We start from the raw sequence: 26,294 nt of genomic DNA on the forward strand, positions 1-26,294 counted from the left end.
ACATTATCATAGAGGTGACTAGACTAGGGCCGTATCCACATTGTTATAGAGGAGGTGACTAGGCTAGGGCCGTATCCACATTATCATAGAGGTGACTAGACTAGGGCCGTATCCACATTATCATAGAGGAGGTGACTAGGCTAGGGCCGTATCCAGATTATCATAGAGATGACTAGACTAGGGCCGTATCCACATTGTCATATAGTGTCTTCAGAAAGTATTCGGACCCCTAGACTTTTTCCACATTTTGTTACGTTAGTCTTTTTCTAAAATTGATTGAAATGTTTTTTCTCCTCAACAGTCTATACACAATACCCCATAATGACAAAGCAAAAACAGGTTTATATAAATCTTTGCAATTTTTTGGGGACATTTACATAATTATTCAGACCCTTTACTTTGTTGAAGAACCTTTGGCAGCGATTACAGCCTCCAGTCTTCTTGGGTATGACGCTACAAGCTTGGCACACGTGTATTTGCGGAATTTCTGCCATTCCTCTCTGCAGATCCTCTCAAGCTCTGTCAGGTTGGATCGGGAGTGTTGCTGCACAGTTATTCTCAGGTCTCTCCAGAGATGTTCGATCGGGTTCAAGTCCGGGCTCTGGCTGGGCCACTAAAGGACATTCAAAGACTTGTCCCGAAGCCACTCCTGCGTTGTCTTGGCTGTGTGCTCCTGTTGGAAGGTGAACATTCACCCCAGTCTGACGTCCCGAGCGCTCTGGAGCAGGTTTTCATCAAGGATCTCTCTGTACTTTGCTCCGTTCATCTTTTCCTTGATCCTGACTAGTCTCCCAGTCCCTGCTGCTGAAAAACTTCCACAAAGCATGATACTGCCACCACCATGCTTCACCGTAGGGATGGTGCCAGGTTTCCTCCAGACTTGACGCTTGGCTTTCAGGCCAAAGAGTTCAATCTTGGTTTCATCAGACCAGAGAATCTTGTTTCTCATGGTCTGAGAGTCTTTAGGTGCCTTTTTGCAAACTCCAAGTTGGCTGTCATGTGCCTTTTACTGAGGAGTGACTTCCGTCTGGCCACTCTACCATTAAGGCCTGATTGGTATAGTGCTGCAGAGATGGTTGTCCTTCTGGAAGGTTCTCCCATCTCCACAGATGAACTAGTGCTACGGGGTGATAGTCATTTAGTTCAGTCATCTTTGCTTTCTTGGGTACAGGAACAATGGTAGCCATCTTGAAGCATGTGGGGACAACGGACTGGGATAGGGATTTATTGAATATGTCCGTAAACACACCAGCCAGCTGGTCTGCGCATGCTCTGAGGACCGTCTGGGCCTGCAGCCTTGCGAGGGTTAACACGTTTAAATGTTTTACTCACGTTGGCTGCAGTGAAGGAGAGCCTGCAGGTTTTGGTAGCGGGCCGCGTCGGTGCCACTGTATTGTCCTCAAAGTGAGCAAAGAAGTTGTTTAATTTGTCTGGAAGCAAGACGTCGTTGTCCGTGACGGGGCTGGTTTTCTTTTTGTAATCCATGATTGTCTGTAGACCCTGCCACATACGTCTCGTGTAAGAGCCGTTAAATTGCGACTCCACTTTGTCTCTGTACTGACATTTTGCCTGTTTGATTGCCTTACGGAGGGAATAACTACACTATTTGTATTCATTTACATTTACATTTATGTCATTTAGCAGACGCTCTTATCCAGAGCGACATACAAATTGGTGCATTCACCTTATGATATCCAGTGGAACAACCACTTTTCAACAGTACATCTATATCATTTTTTTGGGGGGGGGGTTAGAAGGATTACTTTATCCTATCCCAGGTATTCCTTAAAGAGGTGGGGTTTCAGGTGTCTACGGAAGGTGGTGATTGACTCCGCTGTCCTGGCGTCGTGAGGGAGCTTGTTCCACCATTGGGGTGCCAGAGCAGCGAACAGTTTTGACTGGGCTGAGCGGGAACTGTGCTTCCGCAGCGGTAGGAGGGCCAGCAGGCCAGAGGTGGATGAACGCAGTGCCCTTGTTTGGGTGTATTCGGTCATGTTTCCAGTCGCCTTGCCGTGATTAAATGCATGTGGTACGTGCTTTCAGTTTTGCGCGAATGCTGCCATCAATCCACAGTTTCTGGTTAGGGAAGGTTTTAATAGTCACAGTGGGTACAACATCTCCTATACACTTCCTTATAAACTCGCTCACCGAGTCAGTGTATACAGTGGGGGAAAAAAGTATTTGATCCCCTGCTGATTTTGTACGTTTGCCCACTTACAAAGAAATGATCAGTCTATAATTTTAATGGTAGGTTTATTTGAACAGTGAGAGACAGAATAACAACAAAAAAATCCAGAAAAACGCATGTCAAAAATGTTAGAAAATGATTTGCATTTTAATGAGGGAAATAAGTATATGACCCCTCTGCAAAACATGACTTAGTACTTGGTGGCAAAACCCTTGTTGGCAATCACAGAGGTCAGACGTTTCTTGTAGTTTGCCACCAGGTTTGCACACATCTCAGGAGGGATTTTGTCCCACTCCTCTTTGCAGATCTTCTCCAAGTCATTAAACCTGTTGGGGCTCGGGGGCAGTATTGAGACATTTTGAAAAAAATATGTGCCCATTTTTAACTGCCTCCTACACCAACTCAGAAGCTAGGATATGCATATTATTAACACATTCGGATAGAAAACACTCTGAATTTTCTAAAACAGTTTGAATGGTGTCTGTAAGTATAACAAAACTCATATTGCAGGCAAAAACCTGTGAAAAATAGATCAAAAAAAATGTGAATTTTGTGACTGTACTATTTAGTGTCATTGTTTTATAGATACCATAGTGAGAAAGGATTCATTTCGCAACACCTACGGCTTCCACTAGATGTCAACGATCTTTATAAAGTTGTTTGAAGCGTCTATGATAAACAGAGAGCAAATTAGAATCCCAGGAAGTTGACATGTCATCACTTCATTTTTTTGCGCCTGCGCATAAATCTGAGAGACGTGAGTTTGTCATCATTTTTTATCTAGACATAGGATAGGTTGTGTGAAAATATTACTGATGTTTAACGTTAAAAATGGACCAAAAGATTAATGCTAAACAACATTTGACATGTTTGAACGAACATAAATTGATTATTTACTAGTTTTTTTTAGCTTTTCGGCGTGATTTTACCAGCCCCCCACCACGTTTTGTGGGAGCATAATGAACGCTAAGTACTTGGTGTTATTTGGACATAAATTATGAACTTTGTCAAAAGAAACCACATTTGTTCCGGACCTGGGATGCCTTCCGGACCTGGGATCCTGCCTTCTGATGGAGATAATCAAAGGTAAGGGGATATTTACAATGTTATTATCGATTTTAGATGATGCTAACTGTATAGCATAGCCTGTTGTTCTTAGCATTGAGATCTGGCCATTCGGTAGCAATTACGAGATGATAATATATTATTCTTTGAATGACAATATTATAATTTACCAATGTTTTAGAATAGTAATTTTGTTATGTTCACCGGAAGCATTTCAGAGAAGAAAAAAATCTGAATTTCACGCTACTGTAAAATGCTGTTTTTGGATATAAATATGAACTTGATGGAACAAAAAATGCATGTATTGTATAACATAATGTCCTAGGAGTGTCATCTGATGGAGATTGACAAAAGTTAGTGCATAATTCAAGCTGGTTTCTGCTTTTGGTGACGCCTGACCTTGAATTGAAAATGGATGTTTGTACTTTTGTGGCTATGTACTGTCCTAACATAATCTAACTTTATGCTTTTGCCGTAAAGCCTCTTTGAAAATCGAACAATGTGGTTAGATTAAGGAGATGTTTATCATTTAAATTGTGTAAAATAGTTGATTGTTTGAGAAATTGAAATTATTAGATTTTTGATGTTTTGAATTTCCAGCCTTGTTAGCAATCCCGGCTCGGGGTTCATTGCTAACCTGTAGCCCCAACAGCTCCCTCCACAGATTTTCTATGGGATTAATGTCTGGAGACTGGCTAGGCCACTCCAGGACCTTAATGTGCTTCTTCTTGAGCCACTCCTTTGTTGCCTTGGCCGTGTGTTTTGGGTCATTGTCATGCTGGAATACCCATCCACGACCCATTTTCAATGAGCCTGGCTGAGGGAAGGATGTTCTCACCCAACCTCCATGTTTGACGGTGGAGATGGTGTTCTTGGGGTCATAGGCAGCATTCCTCCTCCTCCAAACACGGCGAGTTGAGTTGATGCCAAAGAGCTCCATTTTGGTCTCATCTGACCACAACACTTTCACCAGTTGTCATCTGAATCATTCAGATGTTCATTGGCAAACTTCAGACGGGCATGTATATGTATTCTTGAGCAGGGGGACCTTGTGGGCGCTGCAGGATTTCAGTCCTTCACGGCGTAGTGTGTTACCAATTGTTTTCGTGGTGACTATGGTCCCAGCTGCCTTGAGATCATTGACAAGATCCCCATGTGTAGTTCTGGGCTGATTCCTCACCATTCTTATGATCATTGCAACCCCACGAGGTGAGATCTTGCATGGAGCCCCAGGCCAAGGGATATTGACAGTTCTTTTGTGTTTCTTCCATTTGCGAATAATCACACCAAATGTTGTCACCTTCTCACCAAGCTGCTTGGCGATGGTCTTGTAGCCCATTCCAGCCTTGTGTAGGTCTACAGTCTTGTCCCTGACATCCTTGGAGAGCTCTTTGGTCTTGGCCGTGGTGGAGAGTTTGGAATCTGATTGATTGATTGCTTCTGTGGACAGATGTCTTTTTTACAGTTAACAAGCTGTGGTTAGGAGCACTCCCTTTAACAGTGTGCTCCTAATCTCAGCTCGTTACCTGTATAAAAGACACCTGGGTGCCAGAAATCTTTCTGATTGAGAGGGGGTCAAATACTTATTTCCCTCATTAAAATGCAAATCAATTTATAACATTTTAGACATGCGTTTTTCTGGATTTTTCTGTTGTTATTCTGTCTCTCCCTGTTCAAATAAACCATTAAAATTATAGACTGATCCTTTCTTTATCAGTGGGCAAACGTACAAAATCAGCAGGGGATCAAATACTTTCCCCCCCCCACTGTACGTCAATGTTACTCTCTGAGGCTATCTGGAACATATCCCAGTCTCCTTGATCGGAACAATATTGAAGCGTGGAATCCGATTGGTCAGACTAGCGTTGGATAGATCTAAGCAAGGGCGTTTCCTGTTTTAGTTTCTGCCTATTGGAAGAAGATGGAGTCATGGTCGAATTTGTCAAAAGGAAGGCGGGGATAGGGCCTTGTATGCATCGCGGAAGTTAGAGCAGCAATGGTCGAATGTCTTACTCGCTCGTGTACTGCTGATAGAATTTAGGTAGCCTTGTTCTCAGATTAGCTTTGTTAAAATCCCCAGCTACAATAAATGCAGCCTCAGGATATATGGTTTCCAGTTTGCATAAAGTCCAGGGAAGTTCCTTGATGGCCATCTTGGTATCCGCTTGCGGGGGATATACACAGCTGTGACGATAACCGAGGAGAGTTCTCTTGGGAGATAATACGGTCGGCATTTTATTGTGAGGAATTCCAGGTCAGGTGAACAGAAGGACTTGAGTTCCTGTATGTTGTTATGGTTACCCCATGAGTCATTAATCATGAAACATACACCCCCGCCCTTCTTCTTACCAGAGAGATGTTTGTTATGTTTGGGGCGATGCACTGAGAATCCCGTTGGCTGTACGGACTCCAACAGCATGTCCTCAGCTAGTTTCCTTGAAACAGACTTTGTTACAATCCCGGATATCTCTTTGGAAAGCAACTCTTGCCCTGATTTTGTCGACTTTGTTAACTAGGGACTGGACATTAGCAAGTAATATACTGGGAAGCGGTGGGTGGTGTGCGCACCTCCGAAGCCTCACTAGAAGACTGCTCCGGTTCCCTCTCCTCCGGCGGCGTTGTTTTGGGTCGGCCTCTGGAATCAGTACAAATTCCCTGGGAGGTGCAGACAAAGGATCTGCTTTGGGAAAGTTGTATTCCTGGTCGTAGTGCCGGTTGTGCTGGTAAGTTGATGTCTCTCTGATATCCAATAGTTCTTCCCTGCTGTATGTAATAACACAAGGTTTTCTGGGGTAACAATGTAAGAAATAATACAAACATAAAACAAAATACTGCAGTTTCCTAAGAACTAGAAGCGAAGATGCCATCTCTATCGGTGCCATCTTGGAATCTTATTCTTGGTCACCTCCCTGACCAAGGCCCTTCTCCCCCGATTGCTCAGTTTGGCCAGGCGGCCAGCTCTAGGAAGAGTCTTGGTGGTTCCAAACTATTTGCATTTAAGAATGATGGAGGCCACTGTGTTCTTGGGGACCTTCAATGCTGCAGACATTTTTGGTACCCTTCCCCAGATCTGTGCTACGGACAATTCCTTCAACCTCATGGCTTGGTTTTTGCTCTGACATGCACTGTCAACTGTGGGACCTTATATAGACAGGTGTGTGCCTTTCCAAATCATGTCCAACCAATTGAAAATTCCATAGCTGGACTCCAAGCAAGTTGTAGAAACATCTCAAGGATGATCAATGGAAACAGGATAAACCTGAGCTCAATATCGAGTCTCATAGCAAAGGATCTGAATACTTATGTAGAGAATATATTTATGTTTTTTATATTTAATACATTTGCAGAAATGTAAAAAAAAAAATGTTCGCTTTCTCATTATGGGGTATACTGATGTCATTATGGGGTATTGTGTGTAGATTGCTTAGGATTTTTATTTATTTAATCAATTTTAGAATAAGGCTGTAACATAACAAAATGTTGAAAAAGTCAAGGGGTCTGAATACTTTCCAAATGCACTGTACCTTCACACTAACCTTGTGCCATCCTGGGATATTCGGTAATACCGTTTCTGAACACAAGGGGCGCTATGTTCAAACTCCATTGTCCCTCTGTAATCCGTAGGTTAGCAATGCTAACAACTACATGTAAAAGCACAGAGAATGTTAACTAAATGCTAGTGAGCGCATTTAAAAAAACATATTATACAGTCTCTGCCCTAAACTATTTGTAGGACAGACATCCCAGATCCAAAAATTATACAAGTAACTCAAAAATGCTACTCACAGGTTGCTGCACACTCAAAACAAATATTAGCCAGCAAGGCTCTTGATCCAAAAGGGGATTCTCTACCAAGCGAAGCATGATTTTGGAAGACGCTAACCACTTAGCTAGGTAGCTAACTAGCTACTAAATTAGCAAACCAAATGCAGAACTGCAGAGCATTTAGCACATTCTAGACAGTTAACTTAATAGTTAGAAGATACCTAGCTGGCAAACATTGAATTGTGAATTCCCTACTGTAACTAGATCACCTGGAGCATACTGGACAATATAGAGTGACTCACAAGGCTCCGGTCTCTGTGACTGGGGACCACCAGGAAGCTTCATAATGAAACATGATGTGAAAGATGAACTGAAGAAGGTATTCATCTTTATCTCATAACGAATTGAATAATAACGTATTGAATAATAACGTATTGAATAATAACGTATTGAATAGTAACGTATTGAATAATAACGTATTGAATAATAACGTATTGAATAATAACGTATTGAATAGTAACGTATTGAATAGTAACGTATTGAATAGTAACGTATTGAATAGTAACGTATTGAATAGTAACGTATAATAACGTATTGAATAATAACGTATTGAATAGTAACGTATTGAATAGTAACGTATTGAATAATAACGTATTGAATAGTAACGTATAATAATAACGTATTGAATAATAACGTATTGAATAGTAACGTATAATAACGTATTGAATAATAACATATTGAATAGTAACGTATAATAACGTATTGAATAGTAACGTATTGAATAGTAACGTATAATAACGTATTGAATAGTAACGTATTGAATAATAACGTATTGAATAGTAACGTATTGAATAATAACGTATTGAATAGTAACGTATTGAATAGTAACGTATTGAATAGTAACGTATTGAATAGTAACGTATTTAATAGTAACGTATTGAATAGTAACGTATTGAATAGTAACGTATTGAATAGTAACGTATTGAATAGTAACGTATAATAACGTATTGAATAATAACGTATTGAATAATAACGTATTGAATAATAACGTATTGAATAGTAACGTATTGAATAATAACGTATTGAATAGTAACGTATTGAATAGTAACGTATTGAATAGTAACGTATTGAATAGTAACGTATTGAATAGTAACGTATTGAATAATAACGTATTGAATAGTAACGTATTGAATAATAACGTATTGAATAGTAACGTATTGAATAATAACGTATTGAATAGTAACGTATTGAATAGTAACGTATTGAATAGTAACGTATTGAATAGTAACGTATTGAATAGTAACGTATTGAATAATAACGTATTGAATAATAACGTATTGAATAACAACGTATTGAATAGTAACGTATAATAACGTATTGAATAGTAACGTATTGAATAATAACGTATTGAATAATAACGTATTGAATAATAACGTATTGAATAATAACGTATTGAATAGTAACGTATAATAACGTATTGAATAGTAACGTATTGAATAGTAACGTATTGAATAATAACGTATTGAATAATAACGTATTGAATAATAACGTATTGAATAATAACGTATTGAATAATAACGTATTGAATAGTAACGTATTGAATAGTAACGCATAATAACGTATTGAATAGTAACGTATTGAATAGTAACGTATTGAATAGTAACGTATTGAATAATAACGTATTGAATAGTAACGTATTGAATAGTAACGTATAATAACGTATTGAATAATAACGTATAGAATAATAACGTATTGAATAATAACGTATAGAATAATAACGTATAATAACGTATTGAATAGTAACGTATTGAATAGTAACGTATTGAATAGTAACGTATTGAATAATAACGTATTGAATAATAACGTATTGAATAATAACGTATAGTAACGTATTGAATAGTAACGTATTGAATAGTAACGTATTGAATAGTAACGTATTGAATAGTAACGTATTGAATAGTAACGTATTGAATAATAACGTATAATAACATATTGAATAATAACGTATAATAACGTATTGAATAATAACGTATTGAATAATAACGTATTGAATAGTAACGTATTGAATAATAACGTATAATAACGTATTGAATAATACGTATAATAACGTATTGAATAATAACGTATTGAATAATAACGTATTGAATAATAACGTATTGAATAATAACGTATAATAACGTATTGAATAGTAACGTATTGAATAGTAACGTATTGAATAGTAACGTATTGAATAGTAACGTATTGAATAATAACGTATTGAATAGTAACTTATTGAATAATAACGTATTGAATAATAACGTATTGAATAATAATGTATTGAATAATAACGTATTGAATAATAACGTATTGAATAGTAACGTATTGAATAGTAACGTATTGAATAGTAACGTATTGAATAGTAACGTATTGAATAGTAACGTATAGTAACGTATAATAACGTATTGAATAATAACGTATTGAATAGTAACGTATTGAATAATAACGTATTGAATAATAACGTATTGAATAGTAACGTATTGAATAATAATGTACTGAATAGTAACGTATTGAATAATAACGTATTGAATAGTAACGTATTGAATAGTAACGTATTGAATAGTAACGTATTGAATAATAACGTATTGAATAGTAACGTATTGAATAGTAACGTATTGAATAGTAACGTATTGAATAATAACGTATTGAATAGTAACGTATTGAATAATAACGTATTGAATAATAACGTATTGAATAGTAACGTATTGAATAGTAACGTATTGAATAGTAACGTATTGAATAGTAACGTATTGAATAGTAACGTATTGAATAGTAACGTATTGAATAATAACGTATTGAATAGTAACGTATTGAATAGTAACGTATTGAATAATAACGTATTGAATAGTAACGTATTGAATAATAACGTATTGAATAATAACGTATTGAATAGTAACGTATTGAAATAACGTATTGAATAATAACGTATTGAATAGTAACGTATTGAATAATAACGTATTGAATAGTAACGTATTGAATAGTAACGTATAATAACGTATTGAATAGTAACGTATTGAATAATAACGTATTGAATAATAACGTATTGAATAATAACGTATTGAATAGTAACGTATTGAATAGTAACGTATTGAATAGTAACGTATTGAATAGTAACGTATTGAATAGTAACGTATAATAACGTATTGAATAATAACGTATTGAATAGTAACGTATTGAATAGTAACGTATTGAATAATAACGTATTGAATAGTAACGTATAATAATAACGTATTGAATAATAACGTATTGAATAGTAACGTATAATAACGTATTGAATAATAACATATTGAATAGTAACGTATAATAACGTATTGAATAGTAACGTATTGAATAGTAACGTATAATAACGTATTGAATAGTAACGTATTGAATAATAACGTATTGAATAGTAACGTATTGAATAATAACGTATTGAATAATAACGTATTGAATAGTAACGTATTGAATAGTAACGTATTGAATAGTAACGTATTGAATAGTAACGTATTGAATAGTAACGTATTGAATAGTAACGTATTGAATAGTAACGTATTGAATAGTAACGTATAATAACGTATTGAATAATAACGTATTGAATAATAACGTATTGAATAATAACGTATTGAATAGTAACGTATTGAATAATAACGTATTGAATAGTAACGTATTGAATAATAACGTATTGAATAGTAACGTATTGAATAGTAACGTATTGAATAGTAACGTATTGAATAATAACGTATTGAATAGTAACGTATTGAATAATAACGTATTGAATAGTAACGTATTGAATAATAACGTATTGAATAGTAACGTATTGAATAGTAACGTATTGAATAATAACGTATTGAATAGTAACGTATTGAATAGTAACGTATTGAATAATAACGTATTGAATAATAACGTATTGAATAACAACGTATTGAATAGTAACGTATAATAACGTATTGAATAGTAACGTATTGAATAATAACGTATTGAATAATAACGTATTGAATAATAACGTATTGAATAATAACGTATTGAATAGTAACGTATAATAACGTATTGAATAGTAACGTATTGAATAGTAACGTATTGAATAATAACGTATTGAATAATAACGTATTGAATAATAACGTATTGAATAATAACGTATTGAATAGTAACGTATTGAATAGTAACGTATTGAATAGTAACGCATAATAACGTATTGAATAGTAACGTATTGAATAGTAACGTATTGAATAGTAACGTATTGAATAATAACGTATTGAATAGTAACGTATTGAATAGTAACGTATAATAACGTATTGAATAATAACGTATAGAATAATAACGTATTGAATAATAACGTATAGAATAATAACGTATAATAACGTATTGAATAGTAACGTATTGAATAGTAACGTATTGAATAGTAACGTATTGAATAATAACGTATTGAATAATAACGTATTGAATAATAACGTATAGTAACGTATTGAATAGTAACGTATTGAATAGTAACGTATTGAATAGTAACGTAGTGAATAATAACGTATTGAATAGTAACGTATTGAATAATAACGTATAATAACATATTGAATAATAACGTATAATAACGTATTGAATAATAACGTATTGAATAATAACGTATTGAATAGTAACGTATTGAATAATAACGTATAATAACGTATTGAATAATACGTATAATAACGTATTGAATAATAACGTATTGAATAATAACGTATTGAATAATAACGTATTGAATAATAACGTATAATAACGTATTGAATAGTAACGTATTGAATAGTAACGTATTGAATAGTAACGTATTGAATAGTAACGTATTGAATAATAACGTATTGAATAGTAACTTATTGAATAATAACGTATTGAATAATAACGTATTGAATAATAACGTATTGAATAATAACGTATTGAATAATAACGTATTGAATAATAACGTATTGAATAGTAACGTATTGAATAGTAACGTATTGAATAGTAACGTATTGAATAGTAACGTATAGTAACGTATAATAACGTATTGAATAATAACGTATTGAATAGTAACGTATTGAATAATAACGTATTGAATAATAACGTATTGAATAGTAACGTATTGAATAATAATGTACTGAATAGTAACGTATTGAATAATAACGTATTGAATAGTAACGTATTGAATAGTAACGTATTGAATAGTAACGTATTGAATAATAACGTATTGAATAGTAACGTATTGAATAGTAACGTATTGAATAGTAACGTATTGAATAGTAACGTATTGAATAATAACGTATTGAATAGTAACGTATTGAATAGTAACGTATTGAATAATAACGTATTGAATAGTAACGTATTGAATAATAACGTATTGAATAATAACGTATTGAATAACAACGTATTGAATAGTAACGTATAATAACGTATTGAATAGTAACGTATTGAATAATAACGTATTGAATAATAACGTATTGAATAGTAACGTATAATAACGTATTGAATAGTAACGTATTGAATAGTAACGTATTGAATAATAACGTATTGAATAATAACGTATTGAATAATAACGTATTGAATAGTAACGTATTGAATAGTAACGTATTGAATAGTAACGCATAATAACGTATTGAATAGTAACGTATTGAATAGTAACGTATTGAATAGTAACGTATTGAATAATAACGTATTGAATAATAACGTATTGAATAGTAACGTATTGAATAATAACGTATTGAATAGTAACGTATTGAATAGTAACGTATTGAATAGTAACGTATTGAATAATAACGTATTGAATAATAACGTATTGAATAATAACGTATAGAATAACGTATTGAATAGTAACGTATTGAATAGTAACGTATTGAATAGTAACGTATTGAATAGTAACGTATTGAATAGTAACGTATTGAATAATAACGTATAATAACGTATTGAATAGTAACGTATTGAATAGTAACGTATTGAATAGTAACGTATTGAATAGATAACGTATTGAATAATAACGTATAAAAACGTATTGAATAATAACGTATAATAACGTATTGAATAATAACGTATAATAACGTATTGAATAATAACGTATTGAATAATAACGTATAATAACGTATTGAATAGTAACGTATTGACTAGTAACGTATTGAATAGTAACGTATTGAATAGTAACGTATTGAATAGTAACTTATTGAATAATAACGTATTGAATAGTAACGTATTGAATAGTAACTTATTGAATAATAACGTATTGAATAATAACGTATTGAATAATAACGTATTGAATAATAACGTATTGAATAATAACGTATTGAATAGTAACGTATTGAATAATAACGTATTGAATAGTAACGTATTGAATAATAACGTATTGAATAGTAACGTATTGAATAGTAACGTATTGAATAGTAACGTATTGAATAATAACGTATTGAATAGTAACGTATTGAATAGTAACGTATTGAATAATAACGTATTGAATAGTAACGTATTGAATAATAACGTATTGAATAATAACGTATTGAATAGTAACGTATTGAATAGTAACGTATTGAATAGTAACGTATTGAATAATAACGTATTGAATAGTAACGTATTGAATAGTAACGTATTGAATAGTAACGTATTGAATAGTAACATATTGAATAGTAACGTATTGAATAATAACGTATAATAACGTATTGAATAGTAACGTATTGAATAATAACGTATAATAACGTATTGAATAGTAACGTATTGAATAGTAACATATTGAATAGTAACGTATTGAATAATAACGAATAATAACGTATTGAATAGTAACATATTGAATAGTAACATATTGAATAGTAACGTATTGAATAATAACGAATAATAACGTATTGAATAGTAACGTATTGAATAGTAACGTATTGAATAGTAACGTATTGAATAATAACGTATTGAATAGTAACGTATTGAATAATAACGTATTGAATAGTAACGTATTGAATAGTAACGTATTGAATAATAACGTATTGAATAGTAACGTATTGAATAATAACGTATTGAATAGTAACGTATTGAATAGTAACGTATTGAATAATAACGAATAATAACGTATTGAATAGTAACGTATTGAATAGTAACATATTGAATAGTAACGTATTGCACACGTTGATTGCAGGTATTCACTTAAAAAGTAGCTACAACAACAACAAAAAACATCGAAGAAATAGTTTCAATGGTATTTATCGTCCCATGGCTATTTCCAAATACTTCTCCCTGTCTCTCTCCCCCTATCTCCCCCTCCCCTTCTCCCTGTCTCTCTCCCCCTATCTCCCCCTCCCCTTCTCCCTGTCTCTCTCCCCCTATCTCCCCCTCCCCTTCTCCCTGTCTCTCTCCACTATCTCCCCCTCCCCTTCTCCCTGTCTCTCTCCCCCTATCTCCCCCTCCCCTTCTCCCTGTCTCTCTCCCCCTATCTCCCCCTCCCCTTCTCCCTGTCTCTCTCCCCCTATCTCCCCCTCCCCTTCTCCCTGTCTCTCTCCCCCTATCTCCCCCTCCCCTTCTCCCTGTCTCTCTCCACTATCTCCCCCTCCCCTTCTCCCTGTCTCTCTCCCCCTATCTCCCCCTCCCCTTCTCCCTGTCTCTCTCCACTATCTCCCCCTCCCCTTCTCCCTGTCTCTCTCCACTATCTCCCGCTCCCCTTCTCACTGTCTCTCCACTATCTCCTCCTCGTCTCTCTCCCCTTCTCCCTGTCTCTCTCCCCCTCTCCTTCTCCCTGTCTCTCTCCCCCTCTCCTTCTCCCTGTCTCTCTCCCCCTATCTCCCCCTCCCCTTCTCCTCGTCTCTCTCCGCCTCTCCTTCTCCCTGTCTCTCTCCCCCTCTCCTTCTCCCTGTCTCTCTCCCCCTCTCCTTCTCCCTGTCTCTCTCCCCCTCTCCTTCTCCCTGTCTCTCTCCCCCTCTCCTTCTCCCTGTCTCTCTCCCCCTCTCCTTCTCCCTGTCTCTCTCCCCCTCTCCTTCTCCCTGTCTCTCTCCCCTTCTCCTTCTCCCTGTCTCTCTCCCCCTGTCTCTCTCCACTATCTCCTCCTCCCCTTCTCCCTGTCTCTATCCACTATCTCCCCCTCCCCTTCTCCCTGTCTCTCTCCCCCTCTCCTTCTCCCTGTCTCTCTCCCCCTCTCCTTCTCCCTGTCTCTCTCCCCCTCCCCTTCTCCCTGTCTCTCTCCCCCTCCCCTTCTCCCTGTCTCTCTCCCCCTATCTCCCCCTCTCCTTCTCCCTGTCTCTCTCCCCTTCTCCTTCTCCCTGTCTCTCTCCCCTTCTCCTTCTCCCTGTCTCTCTCCCCCTATCTCCCCCTCCCCTTCTCCCTGTCTCTCTCCGCCTCTCCTTCTCCCTGTCTCTCTCCGCCTCTCCTTCTCCCTGTCTCTCTCCCCCTCTCCTTCTCCCTGTCTCTCTCCCCCTCTCCTTCTCCCTGTCTCTCTCCCCCTCTCCTTCTCCCTGTCTCTCTCCCCCTCTCCTTCTCCCTGTCTCTCTCCCCCTCTCCTTCTCCCTGTCTCTCTCCCCCTCTCCTTCTCCCTGTCTCTCTCCCCCTCTCCCTGTCTCTCTCCCCCTCTCCTTCTCCCTGTCTCTCTCCCCCTCTCCTTCTCCCTGTCTCTCTCCCCCTCTCCTTCTCCCTGTCTCTCTCCCCCTCTCCTTCTCCCTGTCTCTCTCCCCCTCTCCTTCTCCCTGTCTCTCTCCCCCTATCTCCCCCTGTCTCTCTCCACTATCTCCCCCTGTCTCTCTCCACTATCTCCTCCTCCCCTTCTCCCTGTCTCTCTCTCCCTATCTCCCCCTCCCCTTCTCCCTGTCTCTCTCCACTATCTCCTCCTCCCCGTCTCTATCCACTATCTCCTCCTCCCCTTCTCCCTGTCTCTCTCTCCCTATCTCCCCCTCCCCTTCTCCCTGTCTCTCACCACTATCTCCTCCTCCCCTTCTCCCCGTCTCTATCCACTATCTCCCCCTCCCCTTCTCCCTGTCTCTCTCCCCCTCCCCTTCTCCCTGTCTCTCTCCTCTATCGCCCCCACCTCAGGCGAGAGCTACGTGTGTGGCTCCATCGAGGTCTTCAAGAAGCTCGACTACACCAAGAACGTCAACCCCAACTGGTCTGTGAATGTCAAAGCTTCGTCCGCGGCGGCCGCCCGCGGGCCCTCTATCCCTGGGCAGCTCCAAGGCCGGACCTCCAGACACCCGGGACCAGGGGGTGAAGGATTTCATCCGGCCCAGGCTGGTGACGGTGGTACGGAGCGGGGTGAAGCCCAGGAAGGCTGTACGGATTCTGCTCAATAAGAAGACGGCCCATTCATACGAACAGGTCCTCACCGACATCACGGAGGCCGTCAAACTGGACTCTGGAGTGGTGAAGAGGATCTATACACTGGATGGAAAACAGGTGAGCGATGGGGAGAAAGAGAGAATGGTAGAGGGGAGAAAGAGAGAATGGGAGAGGGAGAAAGAGAGAATGAGAGAATGGGGGAGAAAGAGAGAATGGGAGAGGGGAGAAAGAGAGAATGAGAGAATGGGGGAGAAAGAGAGAATGGGAGAGGGGAGAAAGAGAGAATGGGAGAATGGAGAAAGAGAGAAAGAGAGAATGGGAGAAAGAGAGAAAGAGAGAAAGAGAGAAAGAGAGAATGGGAGAGGGGAGAAAGAGAGAATGTGAGAGGGGAGAAAGAGAGAATGGGAGAGGGGAGAAAGAGAGAATGTGAGAGGGGAGAAAGAGAGAATGTGAGAGGGGAGAAAGAGAGAAAGAGAGAATGTGAGAGGGGAGAAAGAGAGAAAGAGAGAATGGGAGAGGGGAGAAAGAGAGAAAGAGAGAATGGGAGAGGGGAGAAAGAGAGAATGAGAGAATGGGGGAGAAAGAGAGAATGTGAGAGGGGAGAAAGAGAGAATGGGAGAAAGCGAGGATTCATAAACATTCATAAATGTCTGTCAGCTGATTTCTACCCATCTGTCCTGCTGTCTGTCCTCAATGTTGTTTAGGGCTGGGAATCACCAGGGACGACATGTTTTACATTTCTCACCATTTTTTCCTCCATCACTGATGTTGTGTCATTTTTAGAAAGACAAAGATAGAGAGGGATATATATATATATATATAGATATATATGCAGAGAGAAGTATAGCGGTAGAGAGAGAGAGGTATAGAAAACGGGATATATATATATATATATTATTCCCGTTTGCATAAAGTCCAGGGAAGTTCCTTGATGGCCGTCTTGGTATCCGCTTGTGGGGGATATACACAGCTGTGACGATAACCGAGGAGAGTTCCCTTGGGAGATAATACGGCCGGCATTTGATTGTGAGGAATTCCAGGTCAGGTGAACAGAAGGACTTGAGTTCTTGTATGTTGTTACACCATGAGTCGTTAATCATGAAACATACACCACCGTCCTTCTTCTTACCGGAGAGATGTTTGTTCCTGTCGGCGAGATGCACTGAAAATCCCGTTGGCTGTACGGGAGAGAGAGACAGAGAGAGGTAGAGAGAGAGAGACATGTAAACATACAGCGGGGAGAACAAGTATTTGATACACTGCCGATTTTGCAGGTTTTCCTACTTACAAAGCATGTAGAGGTCTGTCATTTTTATCATAGGTACACTTCAACTGTGAGAGACGGAATCTAAAACAAAAATCCAGAAAATCACATTGTATGATTTTTAAGTAATTAATTTGCATTTTATTGCATGACATAAGTATTTGATCTATCAGAAAAGCAGAACTTAATATTTGGTACAGAAACCTTTGTATGCAATTACAGAGATCATACATTTCCTGTAGTTCTTGACCAGGTTTGCACACACTGCAGCAGGGATTTTGGCCCACTCCTCCATACAGACCATCTCCAGATCTCCAGATTGTCGCTGGGCAATACGGACTTTCAGCTCCCTCCAAAGACTTTCTATTGGGTTCAGGTCTGGAGACTGGCTAGGCCACTCCAGGACCTTGAGATGCGGGGGGATATATGTTAGAGGTGTAGAGGAAAAGGTATAGAGGTAGAGAGGTGTAGAGGTAGGGAGGTGTAGAGGTAGAGAGGTGTAGAGGTAGAGAGGTGTAGAGGTAGAGGTGTAGAGGTATAGAGGAAAAGGTATAGAGGTAGAGAGGTATAGAGATAGAGGTAGAGAGGTATAGAGGTGTAGAGGTAGAGGTATAGAGGTAGAGGAAAAGGTATAGAGGTATAGAGGTAGAGAGGTAGAGGAAAAGGTATAGAGGTGTAGAGGTGTAGAGGAAAAGGTGTAGAGGTGTAGAGGTAGAGGTAGAGGAAAAGGTATAGAGGTGTAGAGGTGTAGAGGTGTAGAGGTGTAGAGGTGTAGAGGTGTAGAGGTATAGAGGTATAGAGGTAGAGGAAAAGGTATAGAGGAAAAGGTATAGAGGTATAGAGGTATAGAGGTATAGAGGTATAGAGGTGTAGAGGTGTAGAGGTAGAGAGGTGTAGAGGTAGAGAGGTGTAGAGGTGTAGAGGTGTAGAGGTGGAGAGAGGTGTAGAGGTAGAGAGGTGTAGAGGTAGAGAGGTGTAGAGGTAGAGAGGTGTAGAGGTAGAGAGGTGTAGAGGTAGAGAGGTGTAGAGGTAGAGAGGTGTAGAGGTAGAGAGGTGTAGAGGTAGAGAGGTGTAGAGGTAGAGAGGTGTAGAGGTAGAGAGGTATAGAGGTAGAGGTATAGAGGTATAGAGCCCAGACAGTAGCTCTATCTGCCTGCAGAGCTTCACTGAAGAGACCAAAATAACTTACTGTATATATGTGTGTGTGTTTGTGATGGGGTCGTGTGTGTGTGTGTGATGGGGTCGTGTGTGTGTGTGTGTTTGTGATGGGGTCGTGTGAAGGCTACCCCAAACATTTGACCCAAGTTAAACAATTTAAAGGCAATGCTACCAAATACTAATTGAGTGTATGTAAACTTCTGACCCACTGGGAATGTGATGTTAGACATAAAAGCTGAAATAAATCATTCTCTCTACTATTATTCTGACATTACAAATAAAGTTTTGATCCTAACTGACCTAAAACAGGTAATTTTTACTAGGATTAAATGTCAGGAATTGTGAAAAACGGAGTATTTGTGTCACGTTCCTCTTCGTCAGAAGATATGTTGAAATCGCTGTTGGACAAAGTGGACCAATATGCAGCGGAATGCGTGCTCATCATAATTTATTATAATGTGAACACCACGAACTAAAACAAGAACACAATGACCGACAGGAACAGTATAGCAGTGCTAAAACAACTACCCACAAACAACAAGACCAAACACACCCTAATATATAGGACTCCCAATCAAAGACCCGACAGAAACAGTATAGCAGGCTACACACGTATAGCAGTGCTAAAACAACTACAAACAAACAACAAGACCAAACACACCCTAATATATAGGACTCCCAATCAAAGGCAACTAGAAAACACCTGCCTTCAATTGAGAGTCCATACCCCAATTAACTAACATAGAAACAGAACAGATAGAAAACCCATAGAAACACAAACATAGAAAAGAAACCCAAAACCCCGGAATACATAAACGAACTACCTTCTGCCACGTCCTGACCAAACTACAATAACAAATAATCCTCTATACTGGTCAGGACGTGACAGTACCCCCCCCCCCCCCTCCCCCCCAAAGGTGCAGACCCCGGATGCACCTTACACAAAACCCAGTAATCCCCCAAAACAAACAGAAATTCCCCCTAAACTAAAGGGAGGGAAGGGAGGGTGGCTGCCGTCAACGACGGCACCTGTGCTACACCACCCTCCCCAACCCACCTATATTGGAGGCGGCTCAGGTGCGGGACGTGGACTCCGCTCCACCCTCGGCGTCGCCCACTTAGGTGGCGCCCCTGGCCGCGTCGGAGGACTGGTGGGCGACTCTGACTGCGCCCGGCTGGCGGGCAATCCTGGCTGCGCCCGGCTGGCGGGCGGCTCTGGCTGCTCCAGAGTGGCGGGCGGCTCTGGTGGCTCCAGACTGGCGGGCGGCTCTGGCGGCTCCAGACTGGCGAGGCTGGGCTGACGCACTAGAAGCCTGATGCGTGGGGCTGGTACTGGACGTGCCAGCCTGGAGACACACACCTCAAGGCTAGTGCGTGTAGCGGGAAACACTGGACCGTAGAGGCGCACTGGTGGTCTCGAGCGCAGGACTGGCATCACCCCTACTGGCTGGATGCCCACTTTCCCCTGGCACATGCGGGGCGCTGGTACTGCGCGTACCGGCCTGAATATACCCGGCCTCGCCACAGCACCCATCACCCCAAAGCACGGGACCTGTCCAGTAGGTCTCTGCCCAAAAAGGGTACGGGGAGCTGGCCTGGGGCTCCATCCTCGCGCCGCCAAACTACCCTTGTGCCCCCCCCAAAATTTTTTATTGGGGCTGCCTCTCGGGCTCCCTTACCAGCCGTATTCCCCGGTCCTCACCAGATTTTCTCCGCTGCTTGGTCCTTTTAAGGTGGGTAGTTCTGTCACGGCTGTCGGGAGAGAGTAGACCAAGGCGCAGTGGAGTTAATGTTCATCATGATTTTAATTTAATAAAGAACACTACACAAAACAAAACGAGAAAACTGACAGCCAAACAGTCCTGTCAGGTGCAAAACACTCAACAGAAACAATTACCCACAAAACCCAAAGGAAAAACATGCTCCTTATGTGTGACTCCCAATCAGCAACAACGAACTTCAGCTGTGCCTGATTGGGAGCCACACACGGCCCAAAACAAAGAAATACAAAAACCCTAGAAAACGAACATAGAAGGCCCACCCAATGTAACACCCTGGCCTAACCAAAATAAAGAACAAAAAACCCCTCTCTATGGCCAGGGCGTTACAATTTGGCAAAGGTGTATGTAAACTTCCGACTTCAACTGTATGTTTACATTGCCAAAGCAAATGAAGTAGATAATAAACAAAAGTGAAATAACCAATATATTTTTTTTTCAAAGATTAAAGACATTTCAAATGTCATATTATGTGCAAATAGTTAAAGTACAAAAGGGAAAATAAATAAACATAAATATGGGTTGTATTTACAATGGTGTTTGTTCTTCACTGGTTGACCTTTTCTTGTGGCAACAGGCCAGCCATCCATCCAGCCAGCCAGCCAGCTAGCCATCCATCCATCCAGCTAGCCAGCCAGCCAGCCAGCCAGTTAGCCAGCTATCCAGCCAGCCAGCTAGCCATCCAGCCAGCCATCCAGCCATCCAGCTAGCCATCTAGCCAGCCATCCAGCTAGCCATCCAGCTAGCCATCCAGCTAGCCATCCAGCCAGCCATCCAGCCAACCATCCAGCTAGCCATCCAGCTAGCCATCCAGCCAGCCATCCAGCCAGCCAGCCATCCAACCATCCAGCTAGCCATCCAGCCAGCCAGCTAGCCATCCAGCCAGCCAGCCAGCCAGCCAGTCATTCAGGTATCCAGATCCCCTTGTTATCCCAACTAACACTCCGTGGTGCGTACTGTAAAATCCTCAGGATCAGTTTTTCCTTGAGAAATCTCCTGCTGTGGATTAGATTAGGATCAGCCTGCTGTGGATCAGACTGTGCTTTAATACAATGAAATGGCACCCTATTCCCTACATAGTACACTACTTTAGACCAGAGCCCTATGGCACCCTATTCCCTATATAGTGCACTACTTTAGACCAGAGCCCTATGGCACCCTATTCCCTATATATAGTACACTACTTTAGACCAGAGCCCTATGGCACCCTATTCCCTATATAGTGCACTACTTTAGACCAGAGCCCTATGGAACCCTATTCCCTATATATAGTACACCACTTTAGACCAGAGCCCTATGGCACCCTATTCCCTATATATAGTATACTACTTTAGACCAGAGCCCTATGGCACTGTAGGGAATAGGGTGGCATTACAGATGCAGCCTGTAAGATTAGAGTATAGATGTTGTTCACCCTCAGTCACAGGAGGTAAGACTATTATGGGTTATATATAGACCAGCTCCTAATGATTGGGCCCGTAGACACGGTAACAGGCTTCCAGATGGGCTGGGAAACCCGCTTAGTCAGTGCAGTAAAACAAAAAGAGAGAGAGATTGAGAATGGGGGACAGGGAGAGATGGAGGGGGACAGGGAGAGATGGAGGGGGACAGGGAGAGATGGAGGGGGACAGGGAGAGATGGAGGGGGACAGGGAGAGATGGAGGGGGACAGGGAGAGATGGAGGAGAGCGGGAGAGATGGAGGGGGACAGGGAGAGATGGAGGAGAGCGGGAGAGATGGAGGGGGTCAGGGAGAGATGGAGGGGGTAAGGGAGAGATGGAGGGGGACAGGGAGAGATGGAGGTGGTCAGGGAGAGATGGAGGGGGACAGGGAGAGATGGAGGGGGACAGGGAGAGATGGGAGAGATGGAGGGGGTCAGGGGAGATGGAGGGGGACAGGGAGAGATGGAGGGGGGGGTCAGGGAGCGATGGAGGAGGGGTCAGGGAGAGATGGAGGGGGGGTCAGGGAGAGATGGAGGGGGGGTCAGGGAGAGATGGAGGAGAGCGGGAGAGATGGAGGAGAGCGGGAGAGATGGAGGAGAGCGGGAGAGATGGAGGGGGACAGGGAGAGATGGAGGGGGACAGGGAGAGATGGAGGGGGGGTCAGGGAGAGATGGAGGAGATCGGGAGAGATGGAGGGGGTCAGGGAGAGATGGAGGGGGACAGGGAGAGATGGAGGGGGGGTCAGGGAGAGATGGAGGAGATCGGGAGAGATGGAGGGGGTCAGGAAGAGATGGAGGGGGTCAGGGAGAGATGGAGGGGGACAGGGAGAGATGGAGGAGATCGGGAGAGATGGAGGGGGTCAGGGAGAGATGGAGGGGGTCAGGGATAGATGGAGGGGGACAGGGAGAGATGGAGGGGGTCAGGGAGAGAAGGAGGGGGTCAGGGAGAGATGGAGGGTGTCAGGGAGAGATGGAGGGGGACAGGGAGAGATGGAGGGGGACAGGGAGAGATGGAGGAGATCGGGAGAGATGGAGGGGGTCAGGGAGAGATGGAGGGGGTCAGGGAGAGAAGGAGGAGAGCAGGAGAGATGGAGGAGAGCGGGAGAAATGGAGGGGTCAGGGAGAGATGGAGGGGGACAGGGATAGATGGAGGGGGACAGGGAGAGATGGAGGGGGTCAGGGAGAGAAGGAGGGGGTCAGGGAGAGAAGGAGGAGGTCAGGGAGAGATGGAGGGGGGGTCAGGGAGAGATGGAGGGGGGGTCAGGGAGAGATGGAGGGGGGGTCAGGGAGAGATGGAGGGGGGGTCAGGGAGAGATGGAGGAGAGCGGGAGAGATGGAGGGGGTCTGGGAGAGATGGAGGGGGTCAGGGAGAGATGGAGGGGGGGTCAGGGAGAGATGGAGGGGGGGTCAGGGAGAGATGGAGGGGGGGTCAGGGAGAGATGGAGGAGAGCGGGAGAGATGGAGGGGGTCTGGGAGAGATGGAGGAGGTCAGGGAGAGATGGAGGGGGTCAGGGAGAGATGGAGGGGGTCAGGGAGAGATGGAGGGGGTCAGGGAGAGATGGAGGAGAGCGGGAGAGATGGAGGAGAGCGGGAGAAATGGAGGGGGTCAGGGAGAGATGGAGGGGGACAGGGAGAGATGGAGGGGGACAGGGAGAGATGGAGGGGGTCAGGGAGAGATGGAGGAGGGGTCAGGGATAGATGGAGGGGGTCAGGTAGAGATGGAGGGGGGGTCAGGGAGAGATGGAGGGGGGGTCAGGGAGAGATGGAGGGGGGGTCAGGGAGAGATGGAGGGGGGGTCAGGGAGAGATGGAGGGGGGGTCAGGGAGAGATGGAGGGGGGGTCAGGGAGAGATGGAGGAGAGCGGGAGAGATGGAGGGGGTCTGGGAGAGATGGAGGGGGTCAGGGAGAGATGGAGGAGAGCGGGAGAGATGGAGGGGGTCAGGGAGAGATGGAGGGGGTCAGGGAGAGATGGAGGGGGTCAGGGAGAGATGGAGGGGGTCAGGGAGAGATGGAGGGGGTCAGGGAGAGATGGAGGAGAGCGGGAGAGATGGAGGGGGTCAGGGAGAGATGGAGGGGGTCAGGGAGAGATGGAGGGTGTCAGGGAGAGATGGAGGGGGACAGGGAGAGATGGAGGGGGACAGGGAGAGATGGAGGAGATCGGGAGAGATGGAGGGGGTCAGGGAGAGATGGAGGGGGTCAGGGAGAGATGGAGGGGGACAGGGAGAGATGGAGGGGGTCAGTGGGAGATGGAGGGGTCAGGGAGAGATGGAAGGGGTCAGGGAGAGATGGAGGGGAACAGGGAGAGATGGAGGAGAGCGGGAGAGATAGAGGGGACAGGGAGAGATGGAGGGGGTCAGGGAGAGATGGAGGGGGTCAGGGAGAGATGGGGGGGTCAGGGAGAAATGGAGGGGGTCAGGGGGAGATGGAGGGGGTCAGGGGGAGATGGAGGGGGTCAGGGAGAAATGGAGGGGGTCAGGGAGAGATGGGGGGGTCAGGGAGAAATGGAGGGGGTCAGGGGGAGATGGAGGGGGTCAGGGAGAGATGGAGGGGGTCAGGGAGAGAGATGGAGGGGTCAGGGAGAGATGGATGGGGTCAGGGAGAGATGGGGGGGTCAGGGAGAAATGGAGGGGTCAGGGGGAGATGGAGGGGGTCAGGGAGAGATGGAGGGGGTCAGGGAGAGATGGAGGGGTCAGGGAGAGAGATGGAAGAGAGAGGGAAAGTTAGTGATTAATTTCCAGTGGATATTGGCAGAATTTGTTTCATAACTGAATCTAGACTGACCCAGTCGCAGACCCCCCATGAAGCATGCCGTGGCCATAGCCTTGGTAGTGAATAGATCAAAGCAGAGCTGCAGTGGTAAAACAATAGGTGGGTAAACGCTGATGGCCATTCGCTGTGAATAACGTAACGAGGCCAGTATGTGTGACCGTGGTTGGCAATAGGTACAGCGCCTTCAGAAAGTATTCACACCCGTTTTGACTTTTTCCAAATTTTGTTGTGTTACAGGATGATTTTGTGTCAGCGATCTATACACACTGTAGTACCCCATAATATCAAAGTGGAATTATGTATTTTCGAAATGTTTACGAATTAATACAAAATGAAAAAGCTGAATTGTCTTGAGTCAATAAGTATTCAACCCCTTTGTTATGCCATCGCTACATAAATTCAGTAGTTAAAATGTGCTTAACAAGTCATAGAGTTAGGGCCCCTACAGTAGAGTGTACTAGTAGAGTTAGGGCCCCTACAGTAGAGTGTACTAGTAGAGTTAGGGCCCCTACAGTAGAGTGTACTAGTAGAGTTAGGGCCCCTACAGTAGAGTGTACTAGTAGAGTTAGGGCCCCTACAGTAGAGTGTACTAGTAGAGTTAGGGCCCCTACAGTAGAGTGTACTAGTAGAGTTAGGGCCCCTACAGTAGAGTGTACTAGTAGAGTTAGGGCCCCACTCACACAATTTGATTCTCTCTGGCATGCAATGAAAACTCCAATTAGACTACTCCGCCCCTCCATCTCTCCCTGACCCCCTTCATCTCTCCCTGACCCCCTCCATAATATGTTTTATGTTTCACGGATTCACTCTGTGTGCAATAATAGTGTTTAACGTGATTTTGTAATGACTACCTCATCTCTGTACCTCCACACATACAATTATCTGTAAGGTCCCTCAGTCGAGTAGTGAATTTCAAACACAGATTCAACCACAAAGACCAGGGAGGTTTTTCCCAATACCTATCAAAGAAGAGCACCTATTGGCAGATGGGTAAATATAAAAGAAACAGACATTGAATATCCCTTTGAGCATGGTGAAGTTATTAAATACACTTTGGATTGTGTATCAATACACCCAGTCACTACAAAGATACAGGCCTCCTTCCTAACTCAGTTGCCGGAGAGGAAGGAAACCGCTCAGGGATTTCACTATGAGGCTAATGGTGACTTTAAAACAGTTACAGTGTTTAATGGCTGGGAGAGGAGAAAACTGAGGATGGATCAACAACATTGTAGTTACTCCATAAATACTAACCTAAATGACAGAGTGATAAGAATGACGCTTGTACAGAATTCACATATTCCAAAACATGCATCTTGTATGCAACAAGACACTAAAGTAACACTGCAAACACATATGGCAAAGAAATTAACTTAAGGGCAGCAGGTAGCCTAGCACTTAATATCATTGGGACAGTAACCAGAAGGTTGCTGGTTCAAATCCCAGAGCTGACTAGCTTAAAAATCTTGAGTAAAGCGCTTAACCCTAATTGCTCTTGGATAAGACTGTCTGCTAAATGAATAAAATGTACTTTCTGAAGGAACTGTCACTTTATAAAACTCGATGAGCTACGGCCCTGGTATATGTTGCCGTGGTAGGGAATAGGTTAAAGGTGGCAGTGTGT

At 42.2% G+C, this 26,294-nt stretch overlaps 1 protein-coding gene across 1 annotated transcript in view; it reads left to right on the top strand.

Moving 5' to 3' along the window:
* Positions 1-26,294, top strand: part of LOC106604030 (serine/threonine-protein kinase DCLK1) — a 123,871-nt gene that overhangs the window by 5,190 nt on the left and 92,387 nt on the right. The window contains 2 exon segments of the mRNA XM_045717442.2: positions 16,019-16,128; positions 16,130-16,378. Of these exon segments, the coding sequence (XP_045573398.2) occupies positions 16,019-16,128; positions 16,130-16,378 (359 nt within the window).

The sequence above is a fragment of the Salmo salar genome, chromosome 04 (genome assembly GCF_965601325.2).
Source record: "Salmo salar chromosome 04, fSalSal1, whole genome shotgun sequence".
NCBI classification, from domain to species: domain Eukaryota; kingdom Metazoa; phylum Chordata; class Actinopteri; order Salmoniformes; family Salmonidae; genus Salmo; species Salmo salar.